The sequence below is a fragment of the Hemiscyllium ocellatum genome, chromosome 7 (genome assembly GCF_020745735.1).
Source record: "Hemiscyllium ocellatum isolate sHemOce1 chromosome 7, sHemOce1.pat.X.cur, whole genome shotgun sequence".
Classification (NCBI taxonomy): domain Eukaryota; kingdom Metazoa; phylum Chordata; class Chondrichthyes; order Orectolobiformes; family Hemiscylliidae; genus Hemiscyllium; species Hemiscyllium ocellatum.
Window position 1 is genome coordinate 62961817 of NC_083407.1, and position 26003 is coordinate 62987819.

Here is a 26003-nt window from a genome sequence, read left to right on the forward strand (position 1 = left end):
CCTTCAAATCCAGCTACATTTACACCAACTTGTGACTCCCATGATGTGGCTTATGACAACTGTAAGAGCCTAAATGGCATTTGTGAGATTTCAGTGCTAAATTCACACAGCCATTGAGAGTCATGTCACCCTGCTTGTACAAATAGGATCTGAGGGTAACAGGGATAAGACTTCTACATCTGGGGTCCCAACTGCCCTTTCTAAATGTTGCATGGAGTATTCCTGACTCAACAAAAATACAGCTTATACAGAATGCAAATTTCCTGAACCCTGAATGAAAGGTTTTTATGGATCTCATTCATAGCCATTTTACAAGAAAACATTATTAACTGTTAAGATTGAGACTTCTAAACTCTCATCTGGAACCAATGGCCACTGCAGGCAGTACTAACAAAGAGGTTATGGAATAAAAAGCAAAGTGCTGGCAGAATGTGGATTGAGAGAGGTTATGCAGACTGAACTTGCAGCTACATCTAGGTGTCAGTGGGTCCTGAAGAGCCACTGTTTGAGGATGACTGTGGGGCCTGGTTTCCTAGGCCAGAGGAAGACAGTCATGAGGGATCATGATCTTATTGGTGGGGAGAGGCAATTTGCTTCCAATTAGCACTTGGGCCCGACCAAAGGAGGTCCCTCTTGCACAGCAGCACACAGTAGTTGGTAACACAGTGAAAGCTGCCAGGCTACCTGTTTGAATAGGCCTTCCTTAGCCGTGGGTAAAATAGTCGGGGAAGAATAAGGCACTTAAATGGCCATTAGCTGACTGGTAGCTTCCTTATGCCTCCAATGCCTACCATAAAATGGAAGGCAGGTTGGCCTGGGCAAGGAGGCATTAGGAAGGCTTTGCATTGTATATTCACCAGCCCCACACTTTCAAATATACAGTTCCTGTGAATTTGGAGAGGGTGTAGGTGTTACAATCCAGCCTACATTGCTGGTCCAACAAAGAGGGAGTAAATAAATCTGTTATTGGGATAATCTTACAGAATATGATAAAAGGATATAGTAACAGAGCATTTAGAAATAAATAATTGGATCAAGCAGAGTGAGCGTAGCTTCATGAAGGGGAAATAATGTCTCAAAATTATGAGAATTCTTTGAAGAGGTGATAATGAAGATACATAAACAGGAAGGAATATATTTGAATTTTTGGAAGATGTTTGATAAAATACCACAACTTAGGCTACATAAGAAGAACCCACGGTGTTGGACATACTCTATTAGCATGGTTAGAGGAATTGGCTAACTAACAGAGGCAAAGGATGGGATAAAGGAGGCATTTTCAGGATAACAACCTGAATCAATAAAGAGTCACAGGGATCTCTGTCCGTGGCACATTTATTTATATATTCTCATGACTTGAATGCGGAAAGTGAATATACTAAAAGCCACACTTAGGGATGACAAAATATATGAGAAGGCACAAGCAATCTGCACAGGGACAGACAGATCGAGTGAGCAAAAACTAAGCAGATGGAACACAAAAGCAGGAAAATGTGAAGTTTGCACTTAGACAGGAACAAAAGAGCTGAACAGTATTTAAATGGGGAAAGACTGCAGAAAGCTGTAGCACAAAGAATTGGGGTCCTCATGCATGCACCACCACAAAAAGCTGGCATTTAAGTTCAGCAGGTAACAAATAAGGTAAATAGAAGATTGACCTTTATTTCATAGGAAATGGAGTACAAAAGTAGGGATATCTTGCTAAAACTTTACAAGGCACTGGCCAGATCACAGCTGGAATGCTGTGAACAGTTTTGATCCTCTTAGCTAGGGGTAATATACTGCCACTGGAGACAGTCCAGAGAAGTAAAAAATGAGGTCTGCAGATGCTGGAGATCACAGCTGCAAATGTGTTGCTGGTCAAAGCACAGCAGGCCAGGCAGCATCTCAGGAATAGAGAATTCGACATTTCGAGCATAAGCCCTTCATCAGGAATTCCTGATGAAGGGCTTATGCTTGAAACGTCGAATTCTCTATTCCTGAGATGCTGCCTGGCCTGCTGTGCTTTGACCAGCAACACATTTGCAGCAGTCCAGAGAAGGTTCACTCAATTGATCCTGGGTATGGAGGTTTCCCATATTAGGATAGGTTGAATAGGTTGGACCTGAGTTTATTAGAGTTTAGAAGAATAGAGGTGATTTCTTTTTTAAAACATATAGGTTCTTATGGGACTTGACAGGGTAGATGTGGAAATGTTGTTTTCCCTTTTGGAACAATCTCAGACTAGGGGCATAATCTCAGAATAAAAGATCCACATTTAACAGTACAGTAAGGAAGAATTTCTTCTTTCAGATGGCAGTGAATCTGTGCAATTCTTCACTACTGAAGGCTGTTGAGGCTGAGTTATAAAATATATTCAAGGCAAAGATAAAGTGATTTATAATCAATAAGAGAAGCAGGGATCATGAGGAAAAAGCAGGAAAATGGAGTTGAGGATTATTAGATCAGCCATGATCTTGGAGAATGGCAGAACAGACTCAATGGGTGAAATGGCTTAGTTCCACTCCTATGCCATATGGGTCTAAAGGTAACACACAGTTGATAAGAGTTCTGTGGTTGATGTGATGTATTTTTATTTCCAAAGATATAATGGAATACCATCAGCTACAAGCTTTCCTCCATTCCATTCATCATCCTGACTTGGAAATGTATTCACTGTTCCTTCAGTGTCACTGGGTCGAATTCTTGGAACTCCCTCCCTAACGGCATTGTGAGTCTACCTACACTAAATGGACTGCACTGGCTCAAGGAGGCAGCTCTGTACCACCATCTCAAGAGCAATTAGGGATAGGCAATTAATCTTGGCTCAGCCAGCACTCACATCCCACAAATTAATTTTTTGAACAATTTTTTTTCCCACAGTGAGGAGCTAACATCTTGAATGCTTCAGCTGCCAGTGTGGTAGATTCAAACAATGCCTTCAAAATAGAATTGTGAAAATAAAGATAGAATTATGAAGAGGTAGATTAGAGGGATGCTCTTCCAAACAGCTGGCACCAATTACAACAAGCCAATTGGCCTCCTGTACTGGAACTACTCTATGATTCATCCAACTGGTGCATCCAGTGTTTTTTCAAGCATGTTCATCCATTTCAGGCTAGGGTAATAGTCTTTTCTCACCATTCTGGTAGGGGCAAAGATACCTTTGTATATCTCTTGGGTTGTGTATAAAATTTGCATTAATGCATTAATTAGAATTAGTATGCAGAAATTGACATATTCCTGAGATAGGAGAAAGTGAGGACTGCAGATGCTGGACATCAGAGCTGAAAATGTGTTGCTGGAAAAGCGCAGCAGGTCAGGCAGCATCCAAGGAGCAAGAGAATCGACGTTTCGGGCATGAGCCCTTCTTCAGGAAGGGCTTCCGTTTCCTGAAGAAGGGTTCATGCCTGAAACGTCGATTCTCCTGCTCCTTGGATGCTGCCTGACCTGCTGCACTTTTCCAGCAATACATGTTCTTGAGATACACAATACATTCTCTTATGTAAGGTATATCAAAGCAGATAATTTACAATGAACAGGATCAATCAAATAAAACATATAGTAAATAAACCATCAGCTTCTAAGCTCTAAAACCCAGAGTTAGAGAAAACAATTATCATCAAGTTAAATTATAAGTACTCATGGACAATGAGGAACTAGAGGAGACAGTAAAATTTCAAGACCACAATTAATCCCGAAAATCTAATAAAATATAAAGACAGCTATTTGAATTGCTGTTTACATGCACTGAAAATGGAGTTATACCTCAAATGCAGTCCTGAAGTTGAAAAAAGTGAATCTTTGAAAGTATCAAAATTACATGGACAAAGATGAAACATGCATGGACATGCAATTTCTTTTCCTGTTTGAAAATTGGTTATTGTGTTAAGAGGGGTAAAAAGATTTTCTAACACCGACAGAATGCTTCAACAGCAACACAGTCAAGAACCCCTCTATTCAGAGATAGGAACAAAGAGTGATATGAGGAATTCAGTTGCAGTTCAGTCATAACTGTTCTAAAGAGCAAATTAAGCTTCTAAAGCTATCTGGCGTACTCCTGTTTCCATGTGGAATTATGGTCTTAGTTATGTTATTATATCTTGAGTAACTCTGTACAGTTATCAGTCATCTTTAATTCATTGGGGTAGCAGGCAATAAACTGAGCCCCGCAATTCACAGAGTTATACCAAATGTTAAAAGCTTTTCTTTTAAAATGCGTAGCCCAATTCTAGCTGTCAGTAATTAGTAACTAGACCATAGCTACAGGAAAATATAGTGATAAATCAATGGCTTAAAGCACTGCTAACTAAAATTCTAATCCCATTATAAACTCCCCTTTAATACATACAGGACAAAAAAGGAAATGTAGGTTATTGCTCGAGGCGAAAAAGAGCTGGAAAGTCAGTTCAGTGGTCTTTGCTTCCCAGTTTCAATTTGAGATGATCTTTCCTCAACTTGCCAGACAACTGGTGTTCAGATGGCATCATCTGGATGCTTCCACTGGTCTGTATGATCTACAGAGTGGCCAACTCACTTGGAAAGTGTCTCTGATTTATCAAGTCAAAAGTCAAGGCTTGCGGGAAAGGTAACTTGTTTTCTTCAAGATTAATTTCAGTTTTTGACTGCAGAGAACAGGCAGCTTCTTGGCTGAAAGATGATATGCCCACGTACTTCCTGTCTTCTCCCCATGTCTCTGTAAATTGTTGCCAGCTCTAAGCTGCTCAGCCACCCAAGAACCAATCACATAGTTGTTAGCAAGCATAACTGTCACTAATCCACAAACTGATCAACTTCTCATTGGCAACAAGAACTGTATCAGTACATAGCCTCAAATCAAGATCATCTGTAATTTGAACTTCAATTGCTGTTGGATCGATCAATTGTTTACAATATGTCCCATGGCGATCAGGTTATTTCCTTTCAAAAAACTGCAGCCGCTCTTTCAAACACTAGTTTTTAGAAAGTTCTCATTTACTTTAGTCTCCAGTTTTAAAAACACAAAAATGAAAAATCCTTACAATAAAAAAACTATGGATTGTTCATCCACATACTTTTGCTAGAGTGAAATGCAATGTCTTTGCCATTTTCAATAATTACCAGTCCTTCTCCTAATAATGCACACTATAACTTGATACCAATATTAATGGAGAAATGAATGTAGGTTTGTTCGCTGAGCTGGAAGGTTCATTTTCAGAAGTTTCAATAGACAATAGACAATAGAGAATAGGTGCAGGAGTAGGCCATTCTGCCCTTCGAGCCTGCACCACCATTCATTATGATCATGGCTGATCATCCTCAGTCAGTATCCTGTTCCTGCCTTATCTCCATAACCCTTGATTCCACTATCCTTGAGAGCTCTATCCAAGTCTTTCTTAAACAAATCCAGAGACTGGGCCTCCACTGCCTTCTGGGGATGAGCATTCCACACACCCACCACTCTCTGGGTGATGAAGTTTCTCCTCATCTCTGTCCTAAATGGCCTACCCCTTATTTTTAAGCTGTGTCCTCTGGTTCGGGACTCACCCATCTGTGGATGGGTTTCGTCACCATACTAGGTAACATCATCAGTGAGCCTCCAGATGAATCAAGGTGGCATGACCCGCTTTCTATTTATGTGTTTAGGTTTCCTTGGGTTGGTGATGTCATTTCTTGTGATGATGTCACTTCCTGTTTTTTTCAGGGGGTGGTAAATGAGATTCAGGTCAATGTGTTTATTGATAGAGTTCTGTTGGAATGCCATGCTTCCAGGAATTCTCATGCGTGTATCTGTTTGGCTTGTCTTAGGACGGATGTGCTGTCCCAGTCGAAGTGGTGTCCTTCCTTATCCAGATATAAGAATACTTGTGAGAGAGGATCATGTCTTTTTGTGGCTAGTTGATGTTCATGTATCCTAACGCTAGTTTTCTGCCTGTTTGTCCAATGTAGTGTTTGTTACAGTTCTTGCAAAGTATTTTGTAAATGGCATTAGTTTTGCTTGTTGTCTGTATAGGGTTTTTCAAGTTCATTAGCTGCTGTTTTAGTGTGTTAGTGGGTTTGTGGGCTACCATGATGCCAAGAGAACGGAGTACACTGTTTGGTGTAGGGGAGAGTGGCGAGGGATTCTGGACTTGTTTTGTCTGCTTGTTTAGGTTTGTTGCTGAGAAATCGGTGGACTGTGTACATTAGGTCTGAAAATGTGTTGCTGGAAAAGCACAGCAGGTCAGGCAGCATCCAAGGAACAGGAGATTCAACGTTTCGGGCATAAGCCCTTCTTCAGGAATGCTTATGTCCGAAACGTCAAATCTCCTGTTCCTTGGATGCTGCCTGACCTGCTGCACTTTTTCAGCAACACATTTTCAGCTCTGATCTCCAGCATCTGCAGTCCTCACTTTCTCCTGTGTTCATTAGGTACTCATTCTTTTTTAATATACTGTATAGATGATTTTCCTTTGCTCTGCTTAGTTCCTCTCACTAGTATCCTTATATACAGAAGAGAAAAGGACTCCACTTTAACTGGGACAACACATTCCAACCGGAACTCTCTCAACAAACACGTTCACATGGATCCTATTTACCACCCCGAGAAAAAAACAGGAAATGACATCACCAACCAAGAAAACCTAAACACATAAATAGAAAGTGGGCCATGCCATCTTGCTTCATCTGAAAACAAACCTTCCAGCTCAGCGATCAAACCTACATTCAGAACCTCAACCTGAGCTACAAATCTTCCCAAAACTTGTTAATGGAGAAATGTTGAACAATTGTGATATTTTTAAAAGATTACGTTTAATCTGGTCAATATTGCCAAAGATACTTTTTACTTCACATCATTACAAGTTTCTTCAGTCTGTGTTTTTTTTAATCTATATAGTCTTTTATGAAAGCAATCCTGAGTCAATGGTTCCTTACCTCAAGAACCAACCACAGGTGACCACCAGATTTTAAGTCTGATTTGTAGAACATTCCATAAAATTTAACAACATTTGGATGATTTGGTAGTGACTGCAGGATCGTATATTCTGCTTCAATTTCTTCATCAACAACCTGAATTAATGGTAAAAATAAATGATTACACAAATTAGGACAACACATAACCTGGATGAGATTTTTGTATAACTGTCATATTGCAAGACTATCTTTGGAATTATAATAAATATGTTCACATAATTTATTCAGTTCTGATACCGATCACTATTTTAAAGATTAAAAAGGAAGTTACATTTATTTTCCCCTTTTTACAGAAAAAAGGGGACGTGCTTGTTGATGAATAATAGCTGGGTTTTTTGGCATAAATTGAATGTTATCAACTTGAGGATTGTATAGAAACTAGTCAGGCTCACTATGCATGCCTTTTGTGCACGATCTATTTTTGATTCACATGAATGCAGGAAACCCCCAGATGTAACAATGGATGTTTTCTTATAACATCAAATTCAGTTGCTTTGATATCGCATTCAGCAGAAGCATATTATTTGAGCAATTCTTTCCACAGACTCTGAATTAAATTATTGTGTTGCAGCTACTCACTGACAACTATAATAATAGTCAGACAACAGGTTTCTATATAAATGCTGTAGTTGTATTTTTGAGTGGAATCTACAGAGCAATATCAAGCATGTCAGGGTCTAACAGACGTTCTGAGCCACCCCATGTGTATGGCTGTAAGACTAAGGGTATAAATTTGATACATTCATAATTATCAATGTTCTACTCCTCTTCCAGATTTGGTGACATGGTGTCTCCTAAGTTCTTTGGGCACCTCCTTGTTCTCATCTTTGTGGAGCCCTATGCAACATCTGAAAGCATTGTTGGTTTCATATTCCACACTTCTTGAGACAATGCTTAAAACATATCATTGTCAAAACTTAGTAATCTGTCCTAATGTCTTTTTATGTGGCTTAATTTGATATTTTATGTTATAACAACACTGTGAAGCACCTTGGGACATTCTAGATGTTAAAGGCACTGTGCAAATTGGTGTTGTTGTTGAGATAATAACAGGACCAAAGGCTTCAATTCTATTGACTTTTTGTCTATTCAAAATTTCTACTTAGTTTGGCAAATACCTGGGTCATACTACTACAAGTTTACGTATGCACAGAAGTACAAGTGTAGCAATACAATTAACTGAAGTGCATACATTAGAACAAGAAAATATTGGTAAAATAAACTTCAGTTAAAACAAACAACAATTGAGATGTATATAAGATAGTTAACTATTATAACTATTGTAAATAATGAAGCATCCTGCTTCACACGAGTATTATAAAACAAAATATGACACAACCATACAAAAAGACATTTTAGACCTGATGGCCTAAAGCTTTGTAGAAGAGGTTGAATTTAACAAATGTCTTAAAGGAGGAAAGTGAGGTGAAGAGACTGAAAAGGTATGTTTCGGTTAATCCAGAGTTTGGAGTTGAAACAACTGAAAGCATGGCCACCACAGCTGGAGGAATTGTGATTGGGAAAACATAAGAGTCCAGAATTAGAGCAGCACAGATATCACAGCGGGCTTTGGGGTTGGAGAGATATTGTTTGAAGGCAGGGGTCAAGAGTTTCCCCCACCCCACCGCTGAGGACTGTTTTACAGGCTAAGTTTTGATTTTGGGGCACAATGATTTTGTTTTTAGGGACTCATTTTTTATTCTCACTACCTAATTTATTGCACACAAATACAGAAATTGTTGGAGACATTCAGCTCCAGTTCTGAAGCAGGGTCACTGGACCTGAAACATTAACTGTGTTTTCTCTCCACAGACACTGCCAGACTTGCTGAGTTTCTCCAGCATTTTCAGTTCGTGTTTCATATTTCTAGCATCCATGTTCATTATTCTAATTTCTTGGGTAACACAGTCATGGAGTATAATACCTTTAAAATTTGGGTTGATTTGTAGGGTACATGGATCCACAGATGCAGAAATAAAATAATTCATCACATCTTCAAAAATTATCAAGCCTCAATTGTATTCAAAGGCACAACACACAAGGAAAAAAAGAAATTCACAGAATTTAAACTGGCACAAGAAAATAGGCTTAAGTTAGCAACAAACATTCTTCAAAATAGCTGACATACTCCAATATTCAAAAAATGACTTAAATACATCTTCCACAGACTGGTAAGATCATAACTGGTGTGTCTATTGTATATGTGCAAAGCTGGAAAATTTTAATCGGGCAGTTATTACCTGTTTTACTCAATATCATATTTCAACCTCAAACTAAATAGTAACAATTGTCAGCTTGTGTTACAAAAGCAGCTGCTTCATCACAAACCCCTACCTCCCAATGCAGCTTTAAGCTCGAGATTTGATACTCACTTTCATGAAATTCATTACTTCAGTGATTTCAGGTTTTTCTGGCTCCCTGGTAATCAAGTATTCCTTTGCTGACAGGCTTGAAACCCTGTCTCCTGTGCAGCCTCCCTTTCAAACCCTCCTCCCATTGCTACTTCCCTCTTACCCACTTGCAGCTCCCGCTGAACCCATCCCCTCATACAGCATGCCTTCCCCAATACCCCTTTTGAAACCTCCGTCTTTTCACCCCCCACCCCTCTTGCAACTGTCTCCTCCTCCAGCAGACGCCCTCCCACCCTCTCAGCCCTGGCTTCAACAAAAGGAACCCCCAATGACCAATTCAACATCGCCACTTCAAACAGCTCACTGTTCCTCCAAATCAGTGAACTCATCAGGAATGAAAGTGAGAGAAAACCAGCTTGAGATCGAAAACGTAGCTCCTCACAGATTCTAGCATTCCCTTCCTCTGATTGGTCACCCCCATGATTGAATTTTCCTGGTGAGGTCAACCCTGTCAAAAGGATGCAGACAGGTTGGAAAGGAAATTTGAAGAATGCATATTGTTTATTAGATACAATGCAAATACAGAATTTCATAATACTAGAAAGTCATGAACAAGATTTAAAAATTTCTAAATACTAACACTGATGGGATCCAGCACTTTGACAGCAGCTTGGCTACCATCTTTCTTATTCGAAACTCTGTAGACATTTCCATAGGTTCCTTTTCCGATTGTCTGTATTATTTCCCAGATATCCGTAGGATCTGGCAATGTCTCAAGTCCAATCATATTAGTATTTTGGAAGGAGCCATAAAACAATTTTCTGGAAGAACAAATATAAAGGGTTAATATCTCAAATCAGACTTAAAGCTGTTATCAATTCATGTTGGTCTTTCTCTAGACGTGACTGAGAAACAGTTTACCTTTAGAAACAAAATAAGCTTACTAATATGATTAAATGTAGAAGAATGTGTAGGTTTCTCATTTCACCAGTTAGAGTCAGCAAAGAACATGTCTCCACAATGCATGCTGTCTCACTGCCATTAACACTCCTCGGAGTGCTAAATGGCTGGCAGTAAGACTTCCAAACCTCACCAAGGATTGACTGATGGCTCCATAGTCCTAGCAATACCACAGAGTGATGGCCACTGCTGGAACTAAATGCACTTAGTCCTCAGATTTCTCAGATTTTAAAGACCTACAGCCAAGGAGGAGGTAAATATAAAGGCCTTGAAGTAGGGATAGAAGGGGAGGCCTTGGAGCAAGAGATGGTTAGGGGTTCTTGGTGTAAAGGCTGGGATATTTTAGGAGGTGGTGGTGGTGGACAGGGAGGCAGAAAAGGTCACCGAATCTAGAAAATGTAGGTATTGAGGCAAATGCTGGGCTGATACACCAACTTAGCCCATCCACATGCCACCAGCCTCAAAACTTGAAGGCAGCATGTTCATTAATTTGAATTGCCCCAGGGTTCACCCACCCCATTACGATTGAAAAAGTGTTAAGAGTGGATGGTGAGAAAACTTCCCAGGGAAATTTACAGGTCCTAACATGCCTGCAAACCAAATAGCAGGGGCCCTTAAAATTTTAATCCAAGTTTAAAAGATAGTATTGTACTCTACAATTCACTATTAAAATTAAAAGTTCCCAAAATTCAAATCTCTGAAAGTTATCGTGAATATTGCAAATTCAAAAGCAACATACAGTGGATGTGTGAAATCTGAATTAAAAGACTATCAAAATTATAAAGTATTCAAAAAGATAGATACAGAGAAACTATTTCCTGCAGTGGTGTAATCAAAAGACCACAGGATATAGAACAGTGGTAGATCAAATGAACCTGCTCTATTAAACATGATCATGCCCAATCAGCTTCAACCCCATTTTCCTGCCCACTCCCTTTACCTCTGTGACTCACTGAGCAACCAAAAATATCTCTGGCTTAAATATATTCAGCAATAGAGCATTCATAGCTGTCTAACATAAAAAATCCATCCAAAGCCAATATCATTGCAATTCAATCAGAGTTCCAGTATGCAGATGATATGTGCACTCAGTCAAATGGAGTTCATTGTCGACTCCTTCAACGGCATTTAAGAAAAACACCTAAAAAACAAAGTTCCTCTTCCAGGCAGCATCCTCAGTAACTTAATCATCATAAAGGGACCAGACATTCCAAACACAGAGTGTTGAGACTAATGTCCTACTCAAGATAAAATGGTCTTTAAAAAGAGCTGATTCCAACAACAAGCAATATTGAATAACCAGGAAGACATTGTTAACATCTTCGAATGGAGTGTCATTCACAGTCCCTTGATGATAGTTTTTGCCGATTTGTAGAATAACTATAAAGGTTGTCTCAGAGAGAGAACAATTACAAACACAAATGCTCATCTAGGACATAACAGGAATCTTCCGTGGAAATCGTTATACTGCAGTCAGACTGATCTGCCAGATATTTCCCGAGGCAATTTGAAAACAGCCAAATTGCATAAAACCTTAAGAAATTGACAACTTTCACAGTTCCAGCTACTCCAATCCAAAAGGCTGAAAATTATTGCCAAAACCTGCAAACAGGAAGGGAAATCTGACAGCCATTATTTCATAACGTAAGCTTTCTTTGCAGACAGCATTAAAAATACAATAAGTATGATCAAATCTTACTCTTCTGGTCATATCACTATTAACCTTCAACCTAAAATCTTTTCTGATTTACACTTGCAAATGATCTTAGTGTATCCCACATACTTAACCCTTTCTCTTTTCACAATCAACATTGGTATCTGAATGGAACAAGGAACAAAGAACTGCAAAGTGGTCAGACACTGATGGAAAAGAATTAGAAAACAGAAAGACAGTGATAAAGAAACACCATTATCTCGCTCTCACATTGGTAGCCACTAGTTCAGACACTGAAAAGTCTATTTTAGGCTAATTTGGGGACAGGATTTGCCTTTGGTGAATTACCAGATCAATAAACTCAAACCAGGACAGGGAGCATGGAATATTGGCAGGCATTCTAGAAGACAGTCAATATAAACAAGGAGTTCAGCACCAACACATAGACATAGTTTGGAGCCAATTCTGCCCAGTGTAAAAAAAAGTCATGCCAATGCCCAACACTTACATGACATAGCTAATAGCTAAAGGCTAATGAGTTGGCTTACATTGAGCACAAACTCAAGACATCAAACGTCCAAGTGCCACAGTGGAAGCTCTAAGTGAAGTAAGGCTCAGGATGCTGCCAATGTAACTGCTCATGCCAGTATTCAAGGAGACTTTCAGAGGTGTCATAGCAATATTTGACCTCTAACACATTTCTAGGATCACTGAGGCACTGCCCCAGAAGTAGCAGCACTCCCCCACTGCCCTCATTGTTGCTTGACAGCTGATCAACTTAAGATTGTTATTGCCCAAGGATGTACAGTCCAAAACTGGAATATCCAGAACCACAGCATCTCCTACAAGACTCATCAATACTGCCACTCCACCTCCCCCCGCTGCCAGGGTAATTCACTAGATGAAGAGTCACTAAACTCAAGACATTAATTCCATCTTCTTGTTACAGATGCTGCCAGAGCTGCTCCGTTGCATCATCAATTTCAGTTTTTGTATCAGAATTTTCTACATAGCTGGCTAAATGAACATTCAAAGCCTTAAATACAGTAACCTCTGGATTACACCCTGTACCAAAATGCATTGCAATTGAATGCAGAAATAGAAGGATAAAACGTAACTGGAAAGATTGTGCAGGAGGGATAGGTAAAGATAGCTGGGACATTGGGACTGGCTCTGGGTTTATTGGTACCTGGGTTGCACCTGACTGGAGCTGGACCAGAGTTCCTTGCAGGGGATTTTGCTTGCACAGTTGGCAAGACTTTAACTTGGCAGGAGTGTGGAAACCGAGAGAGAATATTAGAGAACATCACCAGGATTCACAGAATGCTTAGAGAGACAGCCAGGGCTAGCACAGAGAATAGCAAGTTAATAGGTGAAGTTGGAGTAAAAGGAGAAAGTAATGAAATCTAAATCAAAGTTGTACTACATGTATGTGAATGCAGAGAGTATAGCAAATAAGATCGGGAGTTGTAGGCAGATTGCCATCTGAACTGTTGTGATGATAACAGAGACCTGGTTCATAGATGATGAACACTGGATTTTAAATATTCCTGGGTACAAGGTGTTCAGAAAAGAAGGGAAAGGTGGAGGGTAGCAGTATTAGTTAAGGAGCGTAACAGAGTGGAGAAAAAGAATGTCTCAGAGGGTTTGGAGGGAGCAAAGGTAAAAAAGTTTAACTACTGCAACAAGTGGAAAGGATATACAGGAACAAATCTATTGCAAAATTACAAAAATGTCAACTTTATAGAGCTGCTAGAATGGGAGATTTCAATTACCCAAATATAGACTGGGATACTGGTAATGTTAGGGGTGACAAGGTTCCTAGTAGCAAATTACTGCTGATGCCGGAATCTGTACTGAAAACAACCAATGCTGGAGATTACAGCAGGTCACACAGCATCCATGGAGAGACAGCAAACTAATGTTTTGAGTCTAGGTAACTCTTCATCAGAACTGAAGCGAAATGTGGAGGGGACAACATTTATGCTAATAGTTTGTGTGGGGGTGGGGTATGAGGTTAGTGGGTGTAGAGTACTGGTGGAGAAAAGATATCGATAGTTCAGATTAAGTGATTGGAATGTAAGAATGGCAGAACAATGAGGTGTCTCCTGCCAGACTTGAAAAGACAAACAGTCCTCCTGGGTGGAAGGCGAGGGGGACGGTAGTTGTGCAAAAGAGGGCATGATAACAGGATGTAACAAGCTAAAAGGAAAGAAATTGTTCACAATTTAAAGGTGTTAAACTCAATATTAAGTCTAGAAGGCTGTAAAGTGCCTTGTCTGAAGATAAGATGTTGTTCCTCCAGCTTGCGCTGTGATTCACTGGAACACTGCAGCATGCTGAGGACAGACAAATGGGCATGCGAGCAGGATGCTGTGTTAAAATGTCCGGCTACGGGAAGGTCGTGGTCATGCTTGTGCACAGACCGCAGGTGCTCCACAAAGCAGTCACCCAGTCTTCATTTAGCTTTTCCAATGTAGAGCAGGCCACATTGTGTGCAGCAAATACAATACACAAGATTGGAGAACGTACAGGTGAAATACTGCTTCACCTAGAAGGACTGTTTAGGTCCTTGGATGGTGAGCAGGGAGGAGGTGAAGGTGCAGGTGTTGCACCTTCGGTAGTTACATGGGAAGGTGCCATGGAGAAGGGGGTGTGTTGGTGGTTGTGTAATGCACGAGGGTGTCCCAGATGGAACAATCCCTGCAAAATGCAGAAGAGGGAGTAAGGGGAAGATGCATTTGGTGGTAGCATTTTCCTGGAGTTGGCTGAAGTGGCAGAGAATGATCCTTTTAATGCAAGGGAAGGTGGGCTGAAAAGTGAGGACAAGGGGGATCCAATCATGCTGTTGTGAGTGATGGGAAGCTGCAAGGGTGGAAGCACAGATGATAGGTTGAAAGTGGTTGAGGGCCCTGTCAGCCATAGTGGGTGGGAAGCCATGGTTATGGAAGAAGCAAACATATCAGCAGCACTGAAGGTGGCACCATCTCAACTGATGTGATGTAGGCGAAGGAACTTGGAGAATGGGATGGAATCTTTGCAGGGCATGGGGTGTGATGAGGTGTAGTGAAGGTAGCTATGGCAGTCAGTGGCTTTGTAGTGAATGGCAGTTGCAGGGTCCCAAGGCGGAAGATGAGGTGTTCTTCCGCCAGGCGTCAGGTGGTTAGTGTTTAGCAATGGAGGCAGCCCATGACCTGCATGTCCTTGCTGGAGTGGGAGGGAGAGTTGAAGTGTGCAGCCACAGGGCGGTGGGGTTGGTTAGTGCGGGTGTCCCAGAGGTGTTCTCTGAAATGATCCGCAAGTTGGCATCCTGTCTCCCCGATGTCGGATGCAACGAATACAGTAGATGACATTTGTGGAAATGCAGGTAAATTTCTGTTCAATGTAGAAGGATCATTTGAGGCATTGGATGCAGGTGAGGGGGCACGTTTTGCAATTATTGCAGTGGCAGGGGAAGGTGCCCCGAGGCGGGGGGAGGGGGGGCGAAGAGAGGCATGGATCTGACAAGGGAGTCAAGGAGGGAATGGTCTCTCTGAAATGCTGATAGGGGTGGGGAGGGAAATATATCCCTAGTGGTTGGTCTGTTTGTAGGTGGCGGATGTGGCGGAGGATGATGCAATGTATCTGGAGATTGGTGGGGTGGAAGGTGAGGGCTGGTGGGGGTGGGGGTTCTGTCTTTACTGCGTTGAGAAGTGTCGAGTTCAAGAATGGAGGTGGAGGAAATGGAGGAGATGCACTGGAGGGGCTGACTAACCACAGACAAGCCAAGCGACTCCCGCAGCTTCCTGGACTACACCTCCTCCCAACCTGCCTCCTGTAAAAACACCATCCCTTATTCCCAATTCCTCCGCCTCTACCGCATCTGCTCCCAGGATGACCAATTCCACCACAGAAAATCTCAGATGGCCTCCTTCTTCGAAGACCGCAATTTCTCCTTCCACGTGGTCGACGATGCCCTCCAGCACATCTCCTCCATTTCCTGCACTTCTGCCCCTTGAACCCCAAGCTTCCTAATGCAACAAGGACAGAACTCCCCTGGTCCTCACCTTCGACCTCACAAACCTCCATGTACATTGTATCATCCTCCGCCACTTCCGCCACCTACAAACAGACCCTACACCTTGGATATATTTCTCTACCCACCCTTATCAGCATTTCAGACAGACCACTCCGTCCGTGACTCCCTTGTCAGATCCATGCCCCACACCAACCAAACTCTAAAATGGTACAACTACCGTTGACGTAGAATTACACAGTGCACACCTCACAAAGATCCTATAGTTCACTCCTTTGGAATCATTCTGTGCACGCATACTAACACCCTCACCAAAATCCCAACTGTAACTTTATGTCTGTGACATGGATACCTGTTTCGAGGCACAATGTCATGCCTGGCAAGGAAAAAGCAGACAATACGAAGTCAAATTTGAAGCCAAGCTGTGAAAATCAAACTGCAGCAGAGGTGGGTAGTTGGGGAATTGTCCACCTTTTTCCTCAACTGAGGATTCCCCACCATCATGGTTGACAGGGGCTTTAGCAAGTGTCCAACCAGACTCCTGCCCTCATCCCTTCTGTTCCCTCTTGCAACTGATAATGTCACTTTTCATCCCGCCAACATCTGCATTCACAGGATCATAAATTGCCATTTCTGCCACTTTCAGCAGGATGCCACCAGACACATATTCCCCTCCTCATCCTTATCAGCATTTTGCAGGGATTATTCCATCTGAGGGACCCTGATCCAATCCTCCTCCACTCCCAATATTTCCCCATGCAATCATAGAAGGTACAACGCTTGCCCCTTTACCTCACCCTTCCTCACTGTTGAGTATAGAAGCAAAGAGGTCCTTCTGCAGCTGTTCAGGGCCCTGGTGAGACCACACCTGGAATATTGTGCGCAGTTTTGGTCTCCAAATTTGAGAAAAGACATTCTGGCTATTGAGGGAGTGCAGAGTAGGTTCACGAGGTCAATTCCCAGAATGGCGGGACTATCTTATGCTGAAAGATTGGACCAACTGGGCTTGTATACACTTGAGTTTAAAGGCTGAGAGGGGATCTGATTGAGACATATAAGATTATTAAAGGATTGGACACTCTGGAGGCAGGAAGCATGTTTCTGCTGATGGGTGAGTCCTGAACCAGAGGACACAGTTTAAAAATAAGGGGTAGAACAGAGTTGAGGAGAAACTTCTTTACCCAGAGAGTGGGGGTGGATGGAATGCTCTGCACCAGAAGGCTGTGGAGGCCAAGTCCCTTGATACTTTCAAGAAAGAGTTGGATAGAGCTCTTAAGGATCGTGGAATCAAGGGTTAAGGGGATAAGGCAGGAGCAAGATACTGATTGAGGATGATCAGCCATGATCATAATGAATGGTGGTGCTGGCTCGAAGGATGGCCTACTCCTGCACCTATTGTCTACCAAAGGTTCCAGATGCACCTTCTAGGGGAAGCAGTGATTTATCTGCATTTTACTCAATCTGCTCTACAGTACTCGCTGCTCATAATGTGGTCTACCCTACACTGGGGAGACAAAACGCAGACTAGGTATCTGCTTTGTTGAACACCTGCATTCTGACCCAAGCCTGCCATTCTGACACCACCACCAAGCTCCCTTGTCAACATTTATGTTCGGACCTGTTGTAGTGCTCCAGTGAGGCTCAGGACAAGCTGGAAGAACAGCATCTCATCCTGCCCCTGAGAACTTTGCAACCTTCAACTCTCAATATAGAGTTCAATAACTTTAGAACCTGAACACCTCCTTTATTGTCTTTTACCTACCCCACACCCCAGGCTCTGTCATGATGTTGTCTGTTTTCAGCACAGACAACCAGTTTTCACCAATTGTGACTCCTTGTCTCCATAATCAGCTTTTCTCCTTCCCATACTTTATATCAGCCATCCCTTTGTCTGCCTAACCATGTCACACACACACACACACACACACACACACACACACACACACACACACACACACACACACACACAACCCAGCTGCTCACTCCTTTTCACCCCCCACCTGCCATCAGCACATATATCACCTTTTCCTAGCTACTATCAATTCTGAAGAAGGATCACTGGTCTTCAAACATCAACTTGATTTTCTCTCCACATGCTGTCAGACTTGCTGAGTTTCTCCAGAAATTTCTGTTTTTGTTGCAGAAGAGAACACAGTTACAACATTGACTTCCCAGTGAAATATAGATGACAGATCTTCAAGAAAATATGCAAATAATATGGCAGGTCTATTCACACAAACACACACATAATATATATCCATCCCATTGACTAACGGGAAGTGATGGAAGGTCCACCTGTAATGCAGGCAGCTCTGCCTTTTGTTAATTCTTTGGGCATTCCTCCCTGTCCTCCAAACCCCAGAGCATGAGGAGAATTCCAAGAAAAAGACAAACCTGTAAGTTGCTTAAAATAAAAATTAGAATGTGCCACAAAGGAAAAGAAATGAAATAGGTCAGCATATAAAAAAGTTTGACAAACCAACGCATTAATATGTAACAAAGAAAGAAACAGAATAGCCAAAATAAAAATGTATTGCCTTAGCCATTCCAAAGCAAGTAAATATGCAGTAAACACAATTTCTAAAACCACATTACAAAGTTCTAATTGTGGCAGGATTTACTCACCTGCAAGGGTGTCATCACTTACAATGGAAAAGCTATATGAAATGACAGGTACTGATCCTAATAATTTGGGAATCTGTAATGAGTGTGGACGGAACAGTTACCAAGTCTCCAATAGCAGAATTGTCATCTGACTGCCAAAAACATCCATGCATGATCTTGGAGATGATTAAATATTAGACCTATCCTGGATTTTCCATTCATTTTCATACTGCACATGTGCTTGCCAGTGGATAGCACAAAGATTGTCCTTCACTTCTGGAAACATCTAAAAATTAATGACTCATTTAAAACAAAAACTGATGGATTGTACCGAAACTACTATAACCTATAACATATAGTAGCCTTTCAAAATCATTCCATTACTGCCTATTTTGTTCAGCTTCCTTCTTTTGAAAAGAAAAACTCATCACAATATTTGTGTAGAAGGGACTAGAATTTGCAGTGTCTACAATCTTATGTCCTGACAGACTTTTTGTTGATGCTGTGATAGTTGAACAGCAGTATGGTCTCAATGGCTTCAATAGTCACAGCGTTTGTTATAAATCTGTGAAATCAGCATTGCATTGCATGCACAAGGTGATTCAACAAAAACATTATGTGGTATACCATGGAGCAAAAACTACACAAATTGTCAACGGAGATAAAGATTTCAATCCTCCCCCATTTAGAGTAATTTAAAGGCTTTCAAATATGGCATATGCTATTCTATCCAAATTCTACAATTAACCTGTGATGCTTGTGCACATGTAGCACTGCCTGGGTGACGCTTGGTCCATTGAGAAGCAACATCTCATATCACTGTGGTGCCAAAGTTTGATCTTGAAGATGGAGAAATAGATGTTAACTATATTCATATCATAGAATTTCAGGCCTTCAAGTTTGAATAAAATGGAATCAATTAGAGATTATTAGTATTTTGCTACAAGCGTTAGGACCTTTAAATAATTGCTCGTCCTTCTAGGATTACTTTAGGAAAGGAAACTAAATGGGAATCTTAAAAACAAAGTGCTACAGAAACTCAGCAATCTGGTACCATTTGTACAGAGAGAAACAAAATTAATGTTTCAAGTTCAATATGAGTTCTTCAGAGCTCAAGAAATGAAAAATCTGAATTGGAAATATTAAATGATATTTATACGCGCAAGTTTAAAACTAGAAAATTTTAAATGAAACTAAAGGCTATGGATTAAATGTATGAATTTGTTCTGTTAACTTTGAATTTATTATTATTTGCTATTAGAATATGTGCCATTGCACCCAGTGTATGAAATGTTGATTGGACTGTCTAGGATGGCTAACACTGCTCCTTTCCTCCTTTAGGTAAAAACAAGGACTGCAGATGCTGAAGACCAGAGTCTAGATTAGAGTGATTCTGGAAAAGCACAGCAGGTCAGGCAGCATCCGAGGAGCAGGAAAATCGACATTTCGGGCAAAAGCCCTTCATCAAGAGGCTAGTTCCAAAATTGGGAGAGCTGTCTCACAGCTCTTTTCTTGTCACTTTTCTGATGTCAGCCTAGAAATGTCCTCACCTATTGATTCTAATTCCGTAAATGGTTGTATTTGAATTCATGATGCTTTATCAAATCATTAGTCCGACATCATAAATAGTAGGTTACCGTAACATTAACAGTAAATCAACACAACCAACTTTTCAGTAATTCCATTCAATTATAAATTAAAATGTCAGATTTGACATTTTAAATGGTTAAATTTGTGTTCAATTAAAAAGACTATGATTAAGCAATTCTGTCACATTTACTGACTACTGCAGGAAGACAAACATTGCTGTTTCAAAATGCTGCAAACACACCTGTTTAGTACTGTGAGCAACTTAAACAGTTGTATTTATAGACTCAAAAATTTAATGCAGCATCAAGGCCTCTTTACATAAAGTCAAATGGTGCTTTTAGTAGCTAAAATGCCCTCATCTTCTATATGATGATATGTACATAATTTAGCTGCAATGCAAAACAAAGAACACAATATGAAAATAATTGTCATATAAAATTACTAGATAGTTAGCTTCATTACTTCATGCTCACTTCAGAGGTTACAAGTGCAGAACTATTTTCAACAGTAGAGTTATTTATTGCTGCATGAAATATTAGAAATATCAATATTAACAGATGATCTATATTGATCAAAAATGTATTAATTAGACTGAGAAAGTACTTGCATTGTAAGATGTTTACTTTATGAGATCAACTAATTTGCCACCTGCTTCAGGATTAAAAGGGGTATGCGCCAGCAATGTCTTAACAAAAGAATTTGCAGTTCTGGTCTGATTTATGACTAAATGCTAAATAATTGCTACCTTGCTTTAATCTTAATTTGTAATGAAGGCACACTAAAGAATTTCATGTGTTAACCTGTACACCAAGGTGTAATGACATATGATTTTTAAAAATGCTACAGTCCATTGATTTTCCACTTTTAAAATTAGGTATTCAGTGTGGGAGTCTGTAATTACTGGTGGAAACCCCTTTTAATCCTGAGAGAGGCAAAGACCTCGAGGTAGTGTCACTGAACTAGTAATCCAGGTAATGTTCCGGGAACGTGAGTTCAAATTCCACCATGAGAGATGGTGGAATAAAAGTAAATATTCAATAAAAATCAGGACTAAATATCTAATGATGACTATAAATCGATTGTTGGAAAAACCCATCTGGTCACTAATGCCCTTTAAAGGAAGGGTCATCAAAACTAGTTGACTCAACTGCCTTCTGAAGCAGTGTAGCAACCTAAAAAGTAAAAGGAATGAAACTGGGTGCATCAACTAGCATAGACTAAAACACCAGAAACAACAACAGCAAACACAACTCAGTCGATTCTGCAAAATCCTCTTTAGAAACATCTGGAGGATAGTTCCAAAATTGGGAGAGCTTTCTCACAGAATTGTTAAGCAACAGTCTGACAATCATACTGTTGGGGATAATCTGCTATCGGGGTACCTACATTGGGGCTAGGGAGGGGAGCACCATTATTAAAGCAGACACTGTCAGGTACCAGCTAAAACACAGCCATGTAAAGTAAACGCAGCCACTGCAGGCCACATTCCTTGGGGATTAGAACATGTCCGTCAGTTTCAGATCATCCTGTTACAATCTCATTGTTAATAAAGGAAACCGGTAACTATCGGATAGTGTAAATCGCACCGATACTACACTTGATTGATAAAGTACTTGCTAATGCCTCCGCTGACGTCAAACTCATTCAGGTCCTGTGTTAAATGATAATACCTGTATATTCAACTATGGAGAACTATTGTGAACGCCCAGACAGCCAGGCGCATAGCAATGAGGAAACCCTTCCAAACAATAAACTTTTAAATTACAAGATCGGAAACTGCTGAACCCAGGATGTCTACCCATTGTTCAGCACAGCAGGAGCTGGACAGGTATCTCGGGGCAGCCAATAGAGACACTAATCCCTTCACAGACAGGTGAACCGACCAATGAGAGAGCCGAACGAGGGGAACCTGACCGGGAACTCGAGGAAGCGCGAAGTATAACTGCTCCAGGTCCGTAGAGGAAGACAGAACGCCTTCTCCGACGAATTGCATGCTCTTGAATTCGTTGTATAGCTTGCCAGTCTTGATTCTGTAATAAACGGTGTTTTTGCTCCAAACTCTAGCCGGTGTGATCTCTCCTTCCAAAGAACACGTGGAGACGAGGCCCTACGGGTCCGTCCCAACAATACTGACAGAACCATATCCTACACAGAGCATCACCACCATTCATTATGTCCTGTCCCATAGCAGGACAGACTCAGCAGAGGTGGTGGCATAGTGGTATACAGTTGGAAGGAGAAGCCCTACGGATTCTCAACATTGACTCCAGATTCCAAGAAATCTCATGTCATCGGTTCACACCCAGGCAAGGAAACCTCCAGATGATTACCACATAAACCAACCCCAACCCACCGCACCACACCTACCCCACCCCCCTTGATTCAATGCTCCAATGTACTCTGGGTGGGGGTACTTCAACATTCACCACCAAGACTGGCTTGGCAGCACCAATATTGACTGAACTGGATAGGGTCTGCAGCAGGTGTTGAGAGAACCAACAATAAGAAAAAAAAACACATTCATCCTCATTCTTGTCAATCCATGACAATAATGGTGAATGTTACTAAGGCACAGTTCTGCGGAGACCACATTCTATCTTCACTTCGAGAATCCCTTCCACTGTGTCACGTGGGATGTCACAGTGCTAAAATGGAATAGATTTTGAACAAATCTAGTATCTAGTATGGGCGGCACAGTGGTTAGCACTGCTGCCTCACAGCACCAGAGACCCAGGTTCAATTCCCGCCTCAGGCACATTCTCCTGGTGTCTGTGTGGACTTTCTCCGGGTGCTCCGGTTTCCTCCCACAATCCAAATGTGTGCAGGATAAGTGAAGGGGTAAACGGAGGGGAAGGGGTCTGGGTGGGTTGTTCTTCAGAGGGTCAGTGTGGATTTGTTGGGCCAAAGGGCCTATTTCCACACTGTAAGTAATCTAATCTATCTCAAGACTGTGCATTCATGAGGCCTTTAGGCCGTAAGTAGCAACCAAACATACTCCAACACAATCCGAAATCTCATGGCCCAACATATTCCCTCACCTTACCATTGCCATCAAGCCAGAGAATCAACACTGGTTCAAAGAGGAGTGCAGGAGAACGAGACAAGCACAGTGCCAGACACACCTGAAAATGAGGTTTCAATCTGGTGACGCTACACAACAGGGCGGGCTACTTGTGCACCAAATAGTGTAAGCAGCAACTGCGAGACAAAGCTAAGCAATTCCACAACCAAACAGATGTAAGCTGTCAGGAATGGTGATGGATAATGAAATAAGTCATTGGAGGAGGAAGATCCACAAATATCCTCATCCTCAATTAATGACATAGCCCAGTATATCAGCACAAAACGCCAAAGTATTTGCAATGATCTTCAGCCAGTGGTGCTAAATGAGCCTCCAGCAGAGGACCCAAGCAGCTTAGATGTCAGTCTTCAGCCAATTTAGTTCATTCCATGTGATATCAAGAAACGGCAAAACTAGGAACCATATTTTTAAGGTGAGAAGAGAAAGTTTTAAAAAGGACATGAGAGGTAACTTCTTTTTTTACACAGAGCGGTTTATGCATGGAATGAAATGCCTGGAGTAGTAGTGGATGCAGGTACAGTTTTAATATTTAAAAGGCATTTGGATAAGTACATGAATAGGAAAGGTTTGGAGGAATATGGACCAAACACAGGCAAGTGGGACTAGATTAGTTTGGAGACATGGTTAGCGGAGACTAATTGGACCAAAGAGTCTGGCTCCCTGTTGTATGACTTTATGATTTTAAATTGACGGAGGTATCTTCAACAATGCTATTAAGGAGCACTTACTTAGCAGTAAGCCGCTCACTGGCATTCAGTTTGAGTTCTACCAGGGCCACTCTGCTCCTGACCACATTGCTACCTTGGTCCAAACATTTACAAAGGGAAATGGATGTGGTTGCGGGAGGTCAGTCACTTCAGTTCCAGCACAATTCTACAGGTCTTCCTTAGGGTTCTGTCCTTGGCCCAACCATCTTCAGCTGCTTCAATTACTTTCCCATCATCAGGAAGGTCAGAAGTGGGCATTGTTCACTGATGATTGCACACCATTTAGATGCTAGAAATCTGATGAAACCAAAATGCTGGAGAAGCTGTAAACGAAAAGTGACCAAATAATTGTGGATGCCGTAAATCAAAAACAAAAAATTGCTGGAAAAACTCGGCAGGTCCGGCAGCATCTCTGGAGAGAAAGCAGAGTTAACTTTTTGGTTCCAATGTTCTGAAGAAGGACACTGTGACCTTTCTTCAGAAGACTGGGCCCAAAACATTACCTCTGCTCTCTCTCTATAGATGCGGTGGAGAGAATCACAGGCAGCATGGTGGCTCAGTGGTGAGCGCTGCTGCCTCACAGTGCCAGGGACCTGGGTTCAATTCCAGCCTTGGGCAACTGTCTGTGTGCAGCCTGCACATTCTGCCCATGTCTGCGTGGGTTTCCGATGGATGCTCCAGTTTCCTCCCACAATCCCAAGATGTGCAGCTTAGGTGAAGTGGCCATACTAAATTGCCCAAAGTATTCAGGGATGTGTGGGTTAGTGCATTTGTCAGGGATAAATATGGGGGAGTGCATCTGGGTGGGTTACTCTTCGGAGGGTTGGTGCAGCATTGTTGGGCCAAAGGACCTGTTTCCACACTGTAGTGATTCTATGAAAGCAGAGATGCTGCCAGACCTACTAAGATTTTACAGCAATTTCAGCTTTTGTTGCTGGAGAAACTCAGCAGCTCTGATAGCATTCAGGATAAAGAATTAATGTTCAGTCCAATATGACTCCTCAGAAGCTTTTTTTTCTAGAAGTCAGATTGGACTCAAACCATTAATTCAGTTTCTCTCTCCTCAGCTGCTTCAAGACCAGCTAAATTTCTCTGATATTTTTGGTGTTTGTTCCAGTGTAACTAACCTGAAGTTTGTTGAAGAGTTTACAGAGAGGGTTAATGAGACTAATGCTTTGATATAATGTGCTTTCCAAACAGCGTTCTATGGAGAGCCACACATCAGATTTGCAATAAAAGTTACTGCTCATGGAATAAAAGAGGCACTAACAACATGTATCCAAAATTGAACAAGTGACAGGACATCATAATGATTAATAACAACAAAAGGTGTAAGAAGAATTCAGCTGGTTTGGCAGTCATGGAAATTCAATGGTTCAAGTCTGATACGACTTCTTCAGAACTGATTATAACTGCCAATGGATATTCTTCAGGCTGGAGGAAGGTTTGTGACGGATGTAGCAGTGCTTGGCGGGGAACTTGCTCCCCTTTTCCTTCTAGACAGTAGTGATTGGGATTTGGAAGGTGAATTTTTGCTGTGCATCTTGTAAATGGTACACACAGTGCTGCTCCTGACTCAGAAGTAGTATCTCATTTTATTAAAACAAATTTCACTCAGTATGGATTGATTTATTGATAAGATCATGAGGAGAAAAAGGTTGCAAAATCACAAATACAAAAGCATTTCATATTACGGATACTGAAAATTTGAAATAATCTGATGACAGTTCACCCACATGACAAGTTAACCTGCTGAGTATTTCCAATAGTTGTGATTTTTATTGCAGCATTACTAAACCTGTCCTTTCACTCTGAATAATTATATCACTGCTGGTAACAGAACAGGAAATTCCAGAGAAAAATGTTTACTTCACTAGTAAAAGAGACCATTCAACAAGAACAATAATATTAAGTCGAAGTATTCTCCATTTGTGAAATAAAAATTATACTTCATGGCCTAATGTCTGATTAGAATAGAAAACAAATGGTTATCCCTCTTGTTGCTTTGTTAAAGATATAATGCATTGCAATAAAGCATTGCTTTTAGTGAAGGTTACTTTGATGAGGGATAAAATATAATGCAGAGCACCTCAGTTGCCATGGTAATCGTTCAGCCAACTTGCACAGG

General features: G+C 41.2%; 1 protein-coding gene across 1 annotated transcript in view; it reads right to left on the bottom strand.

Moving 5' to 3' along the window:
- The window catches only part of myo3b (myosin IIIB), a 568489-nt gene that overhangs the window by 519134 nt on the left and 23352 nt on the right, over window positions 1-26003 (bottom strand). The window contains exons 2-3 of the mRNA XM_060827913.1: window positions 9904-10084; window positions 6874-7008 (exon numbers count right to left, since the gene is read on the bottom strand). Coding sequence (XP_060683896.1) covers window positions 6874-7008; window positions 9904-10050 — 282 coding nt within the window. The 5' untranslated portion in view covers window positions 10051-10084. The remainder of the gene's footprint in view (window positions 1-6873; window positions 7009-9903; window positions 10085-26003) is intronic.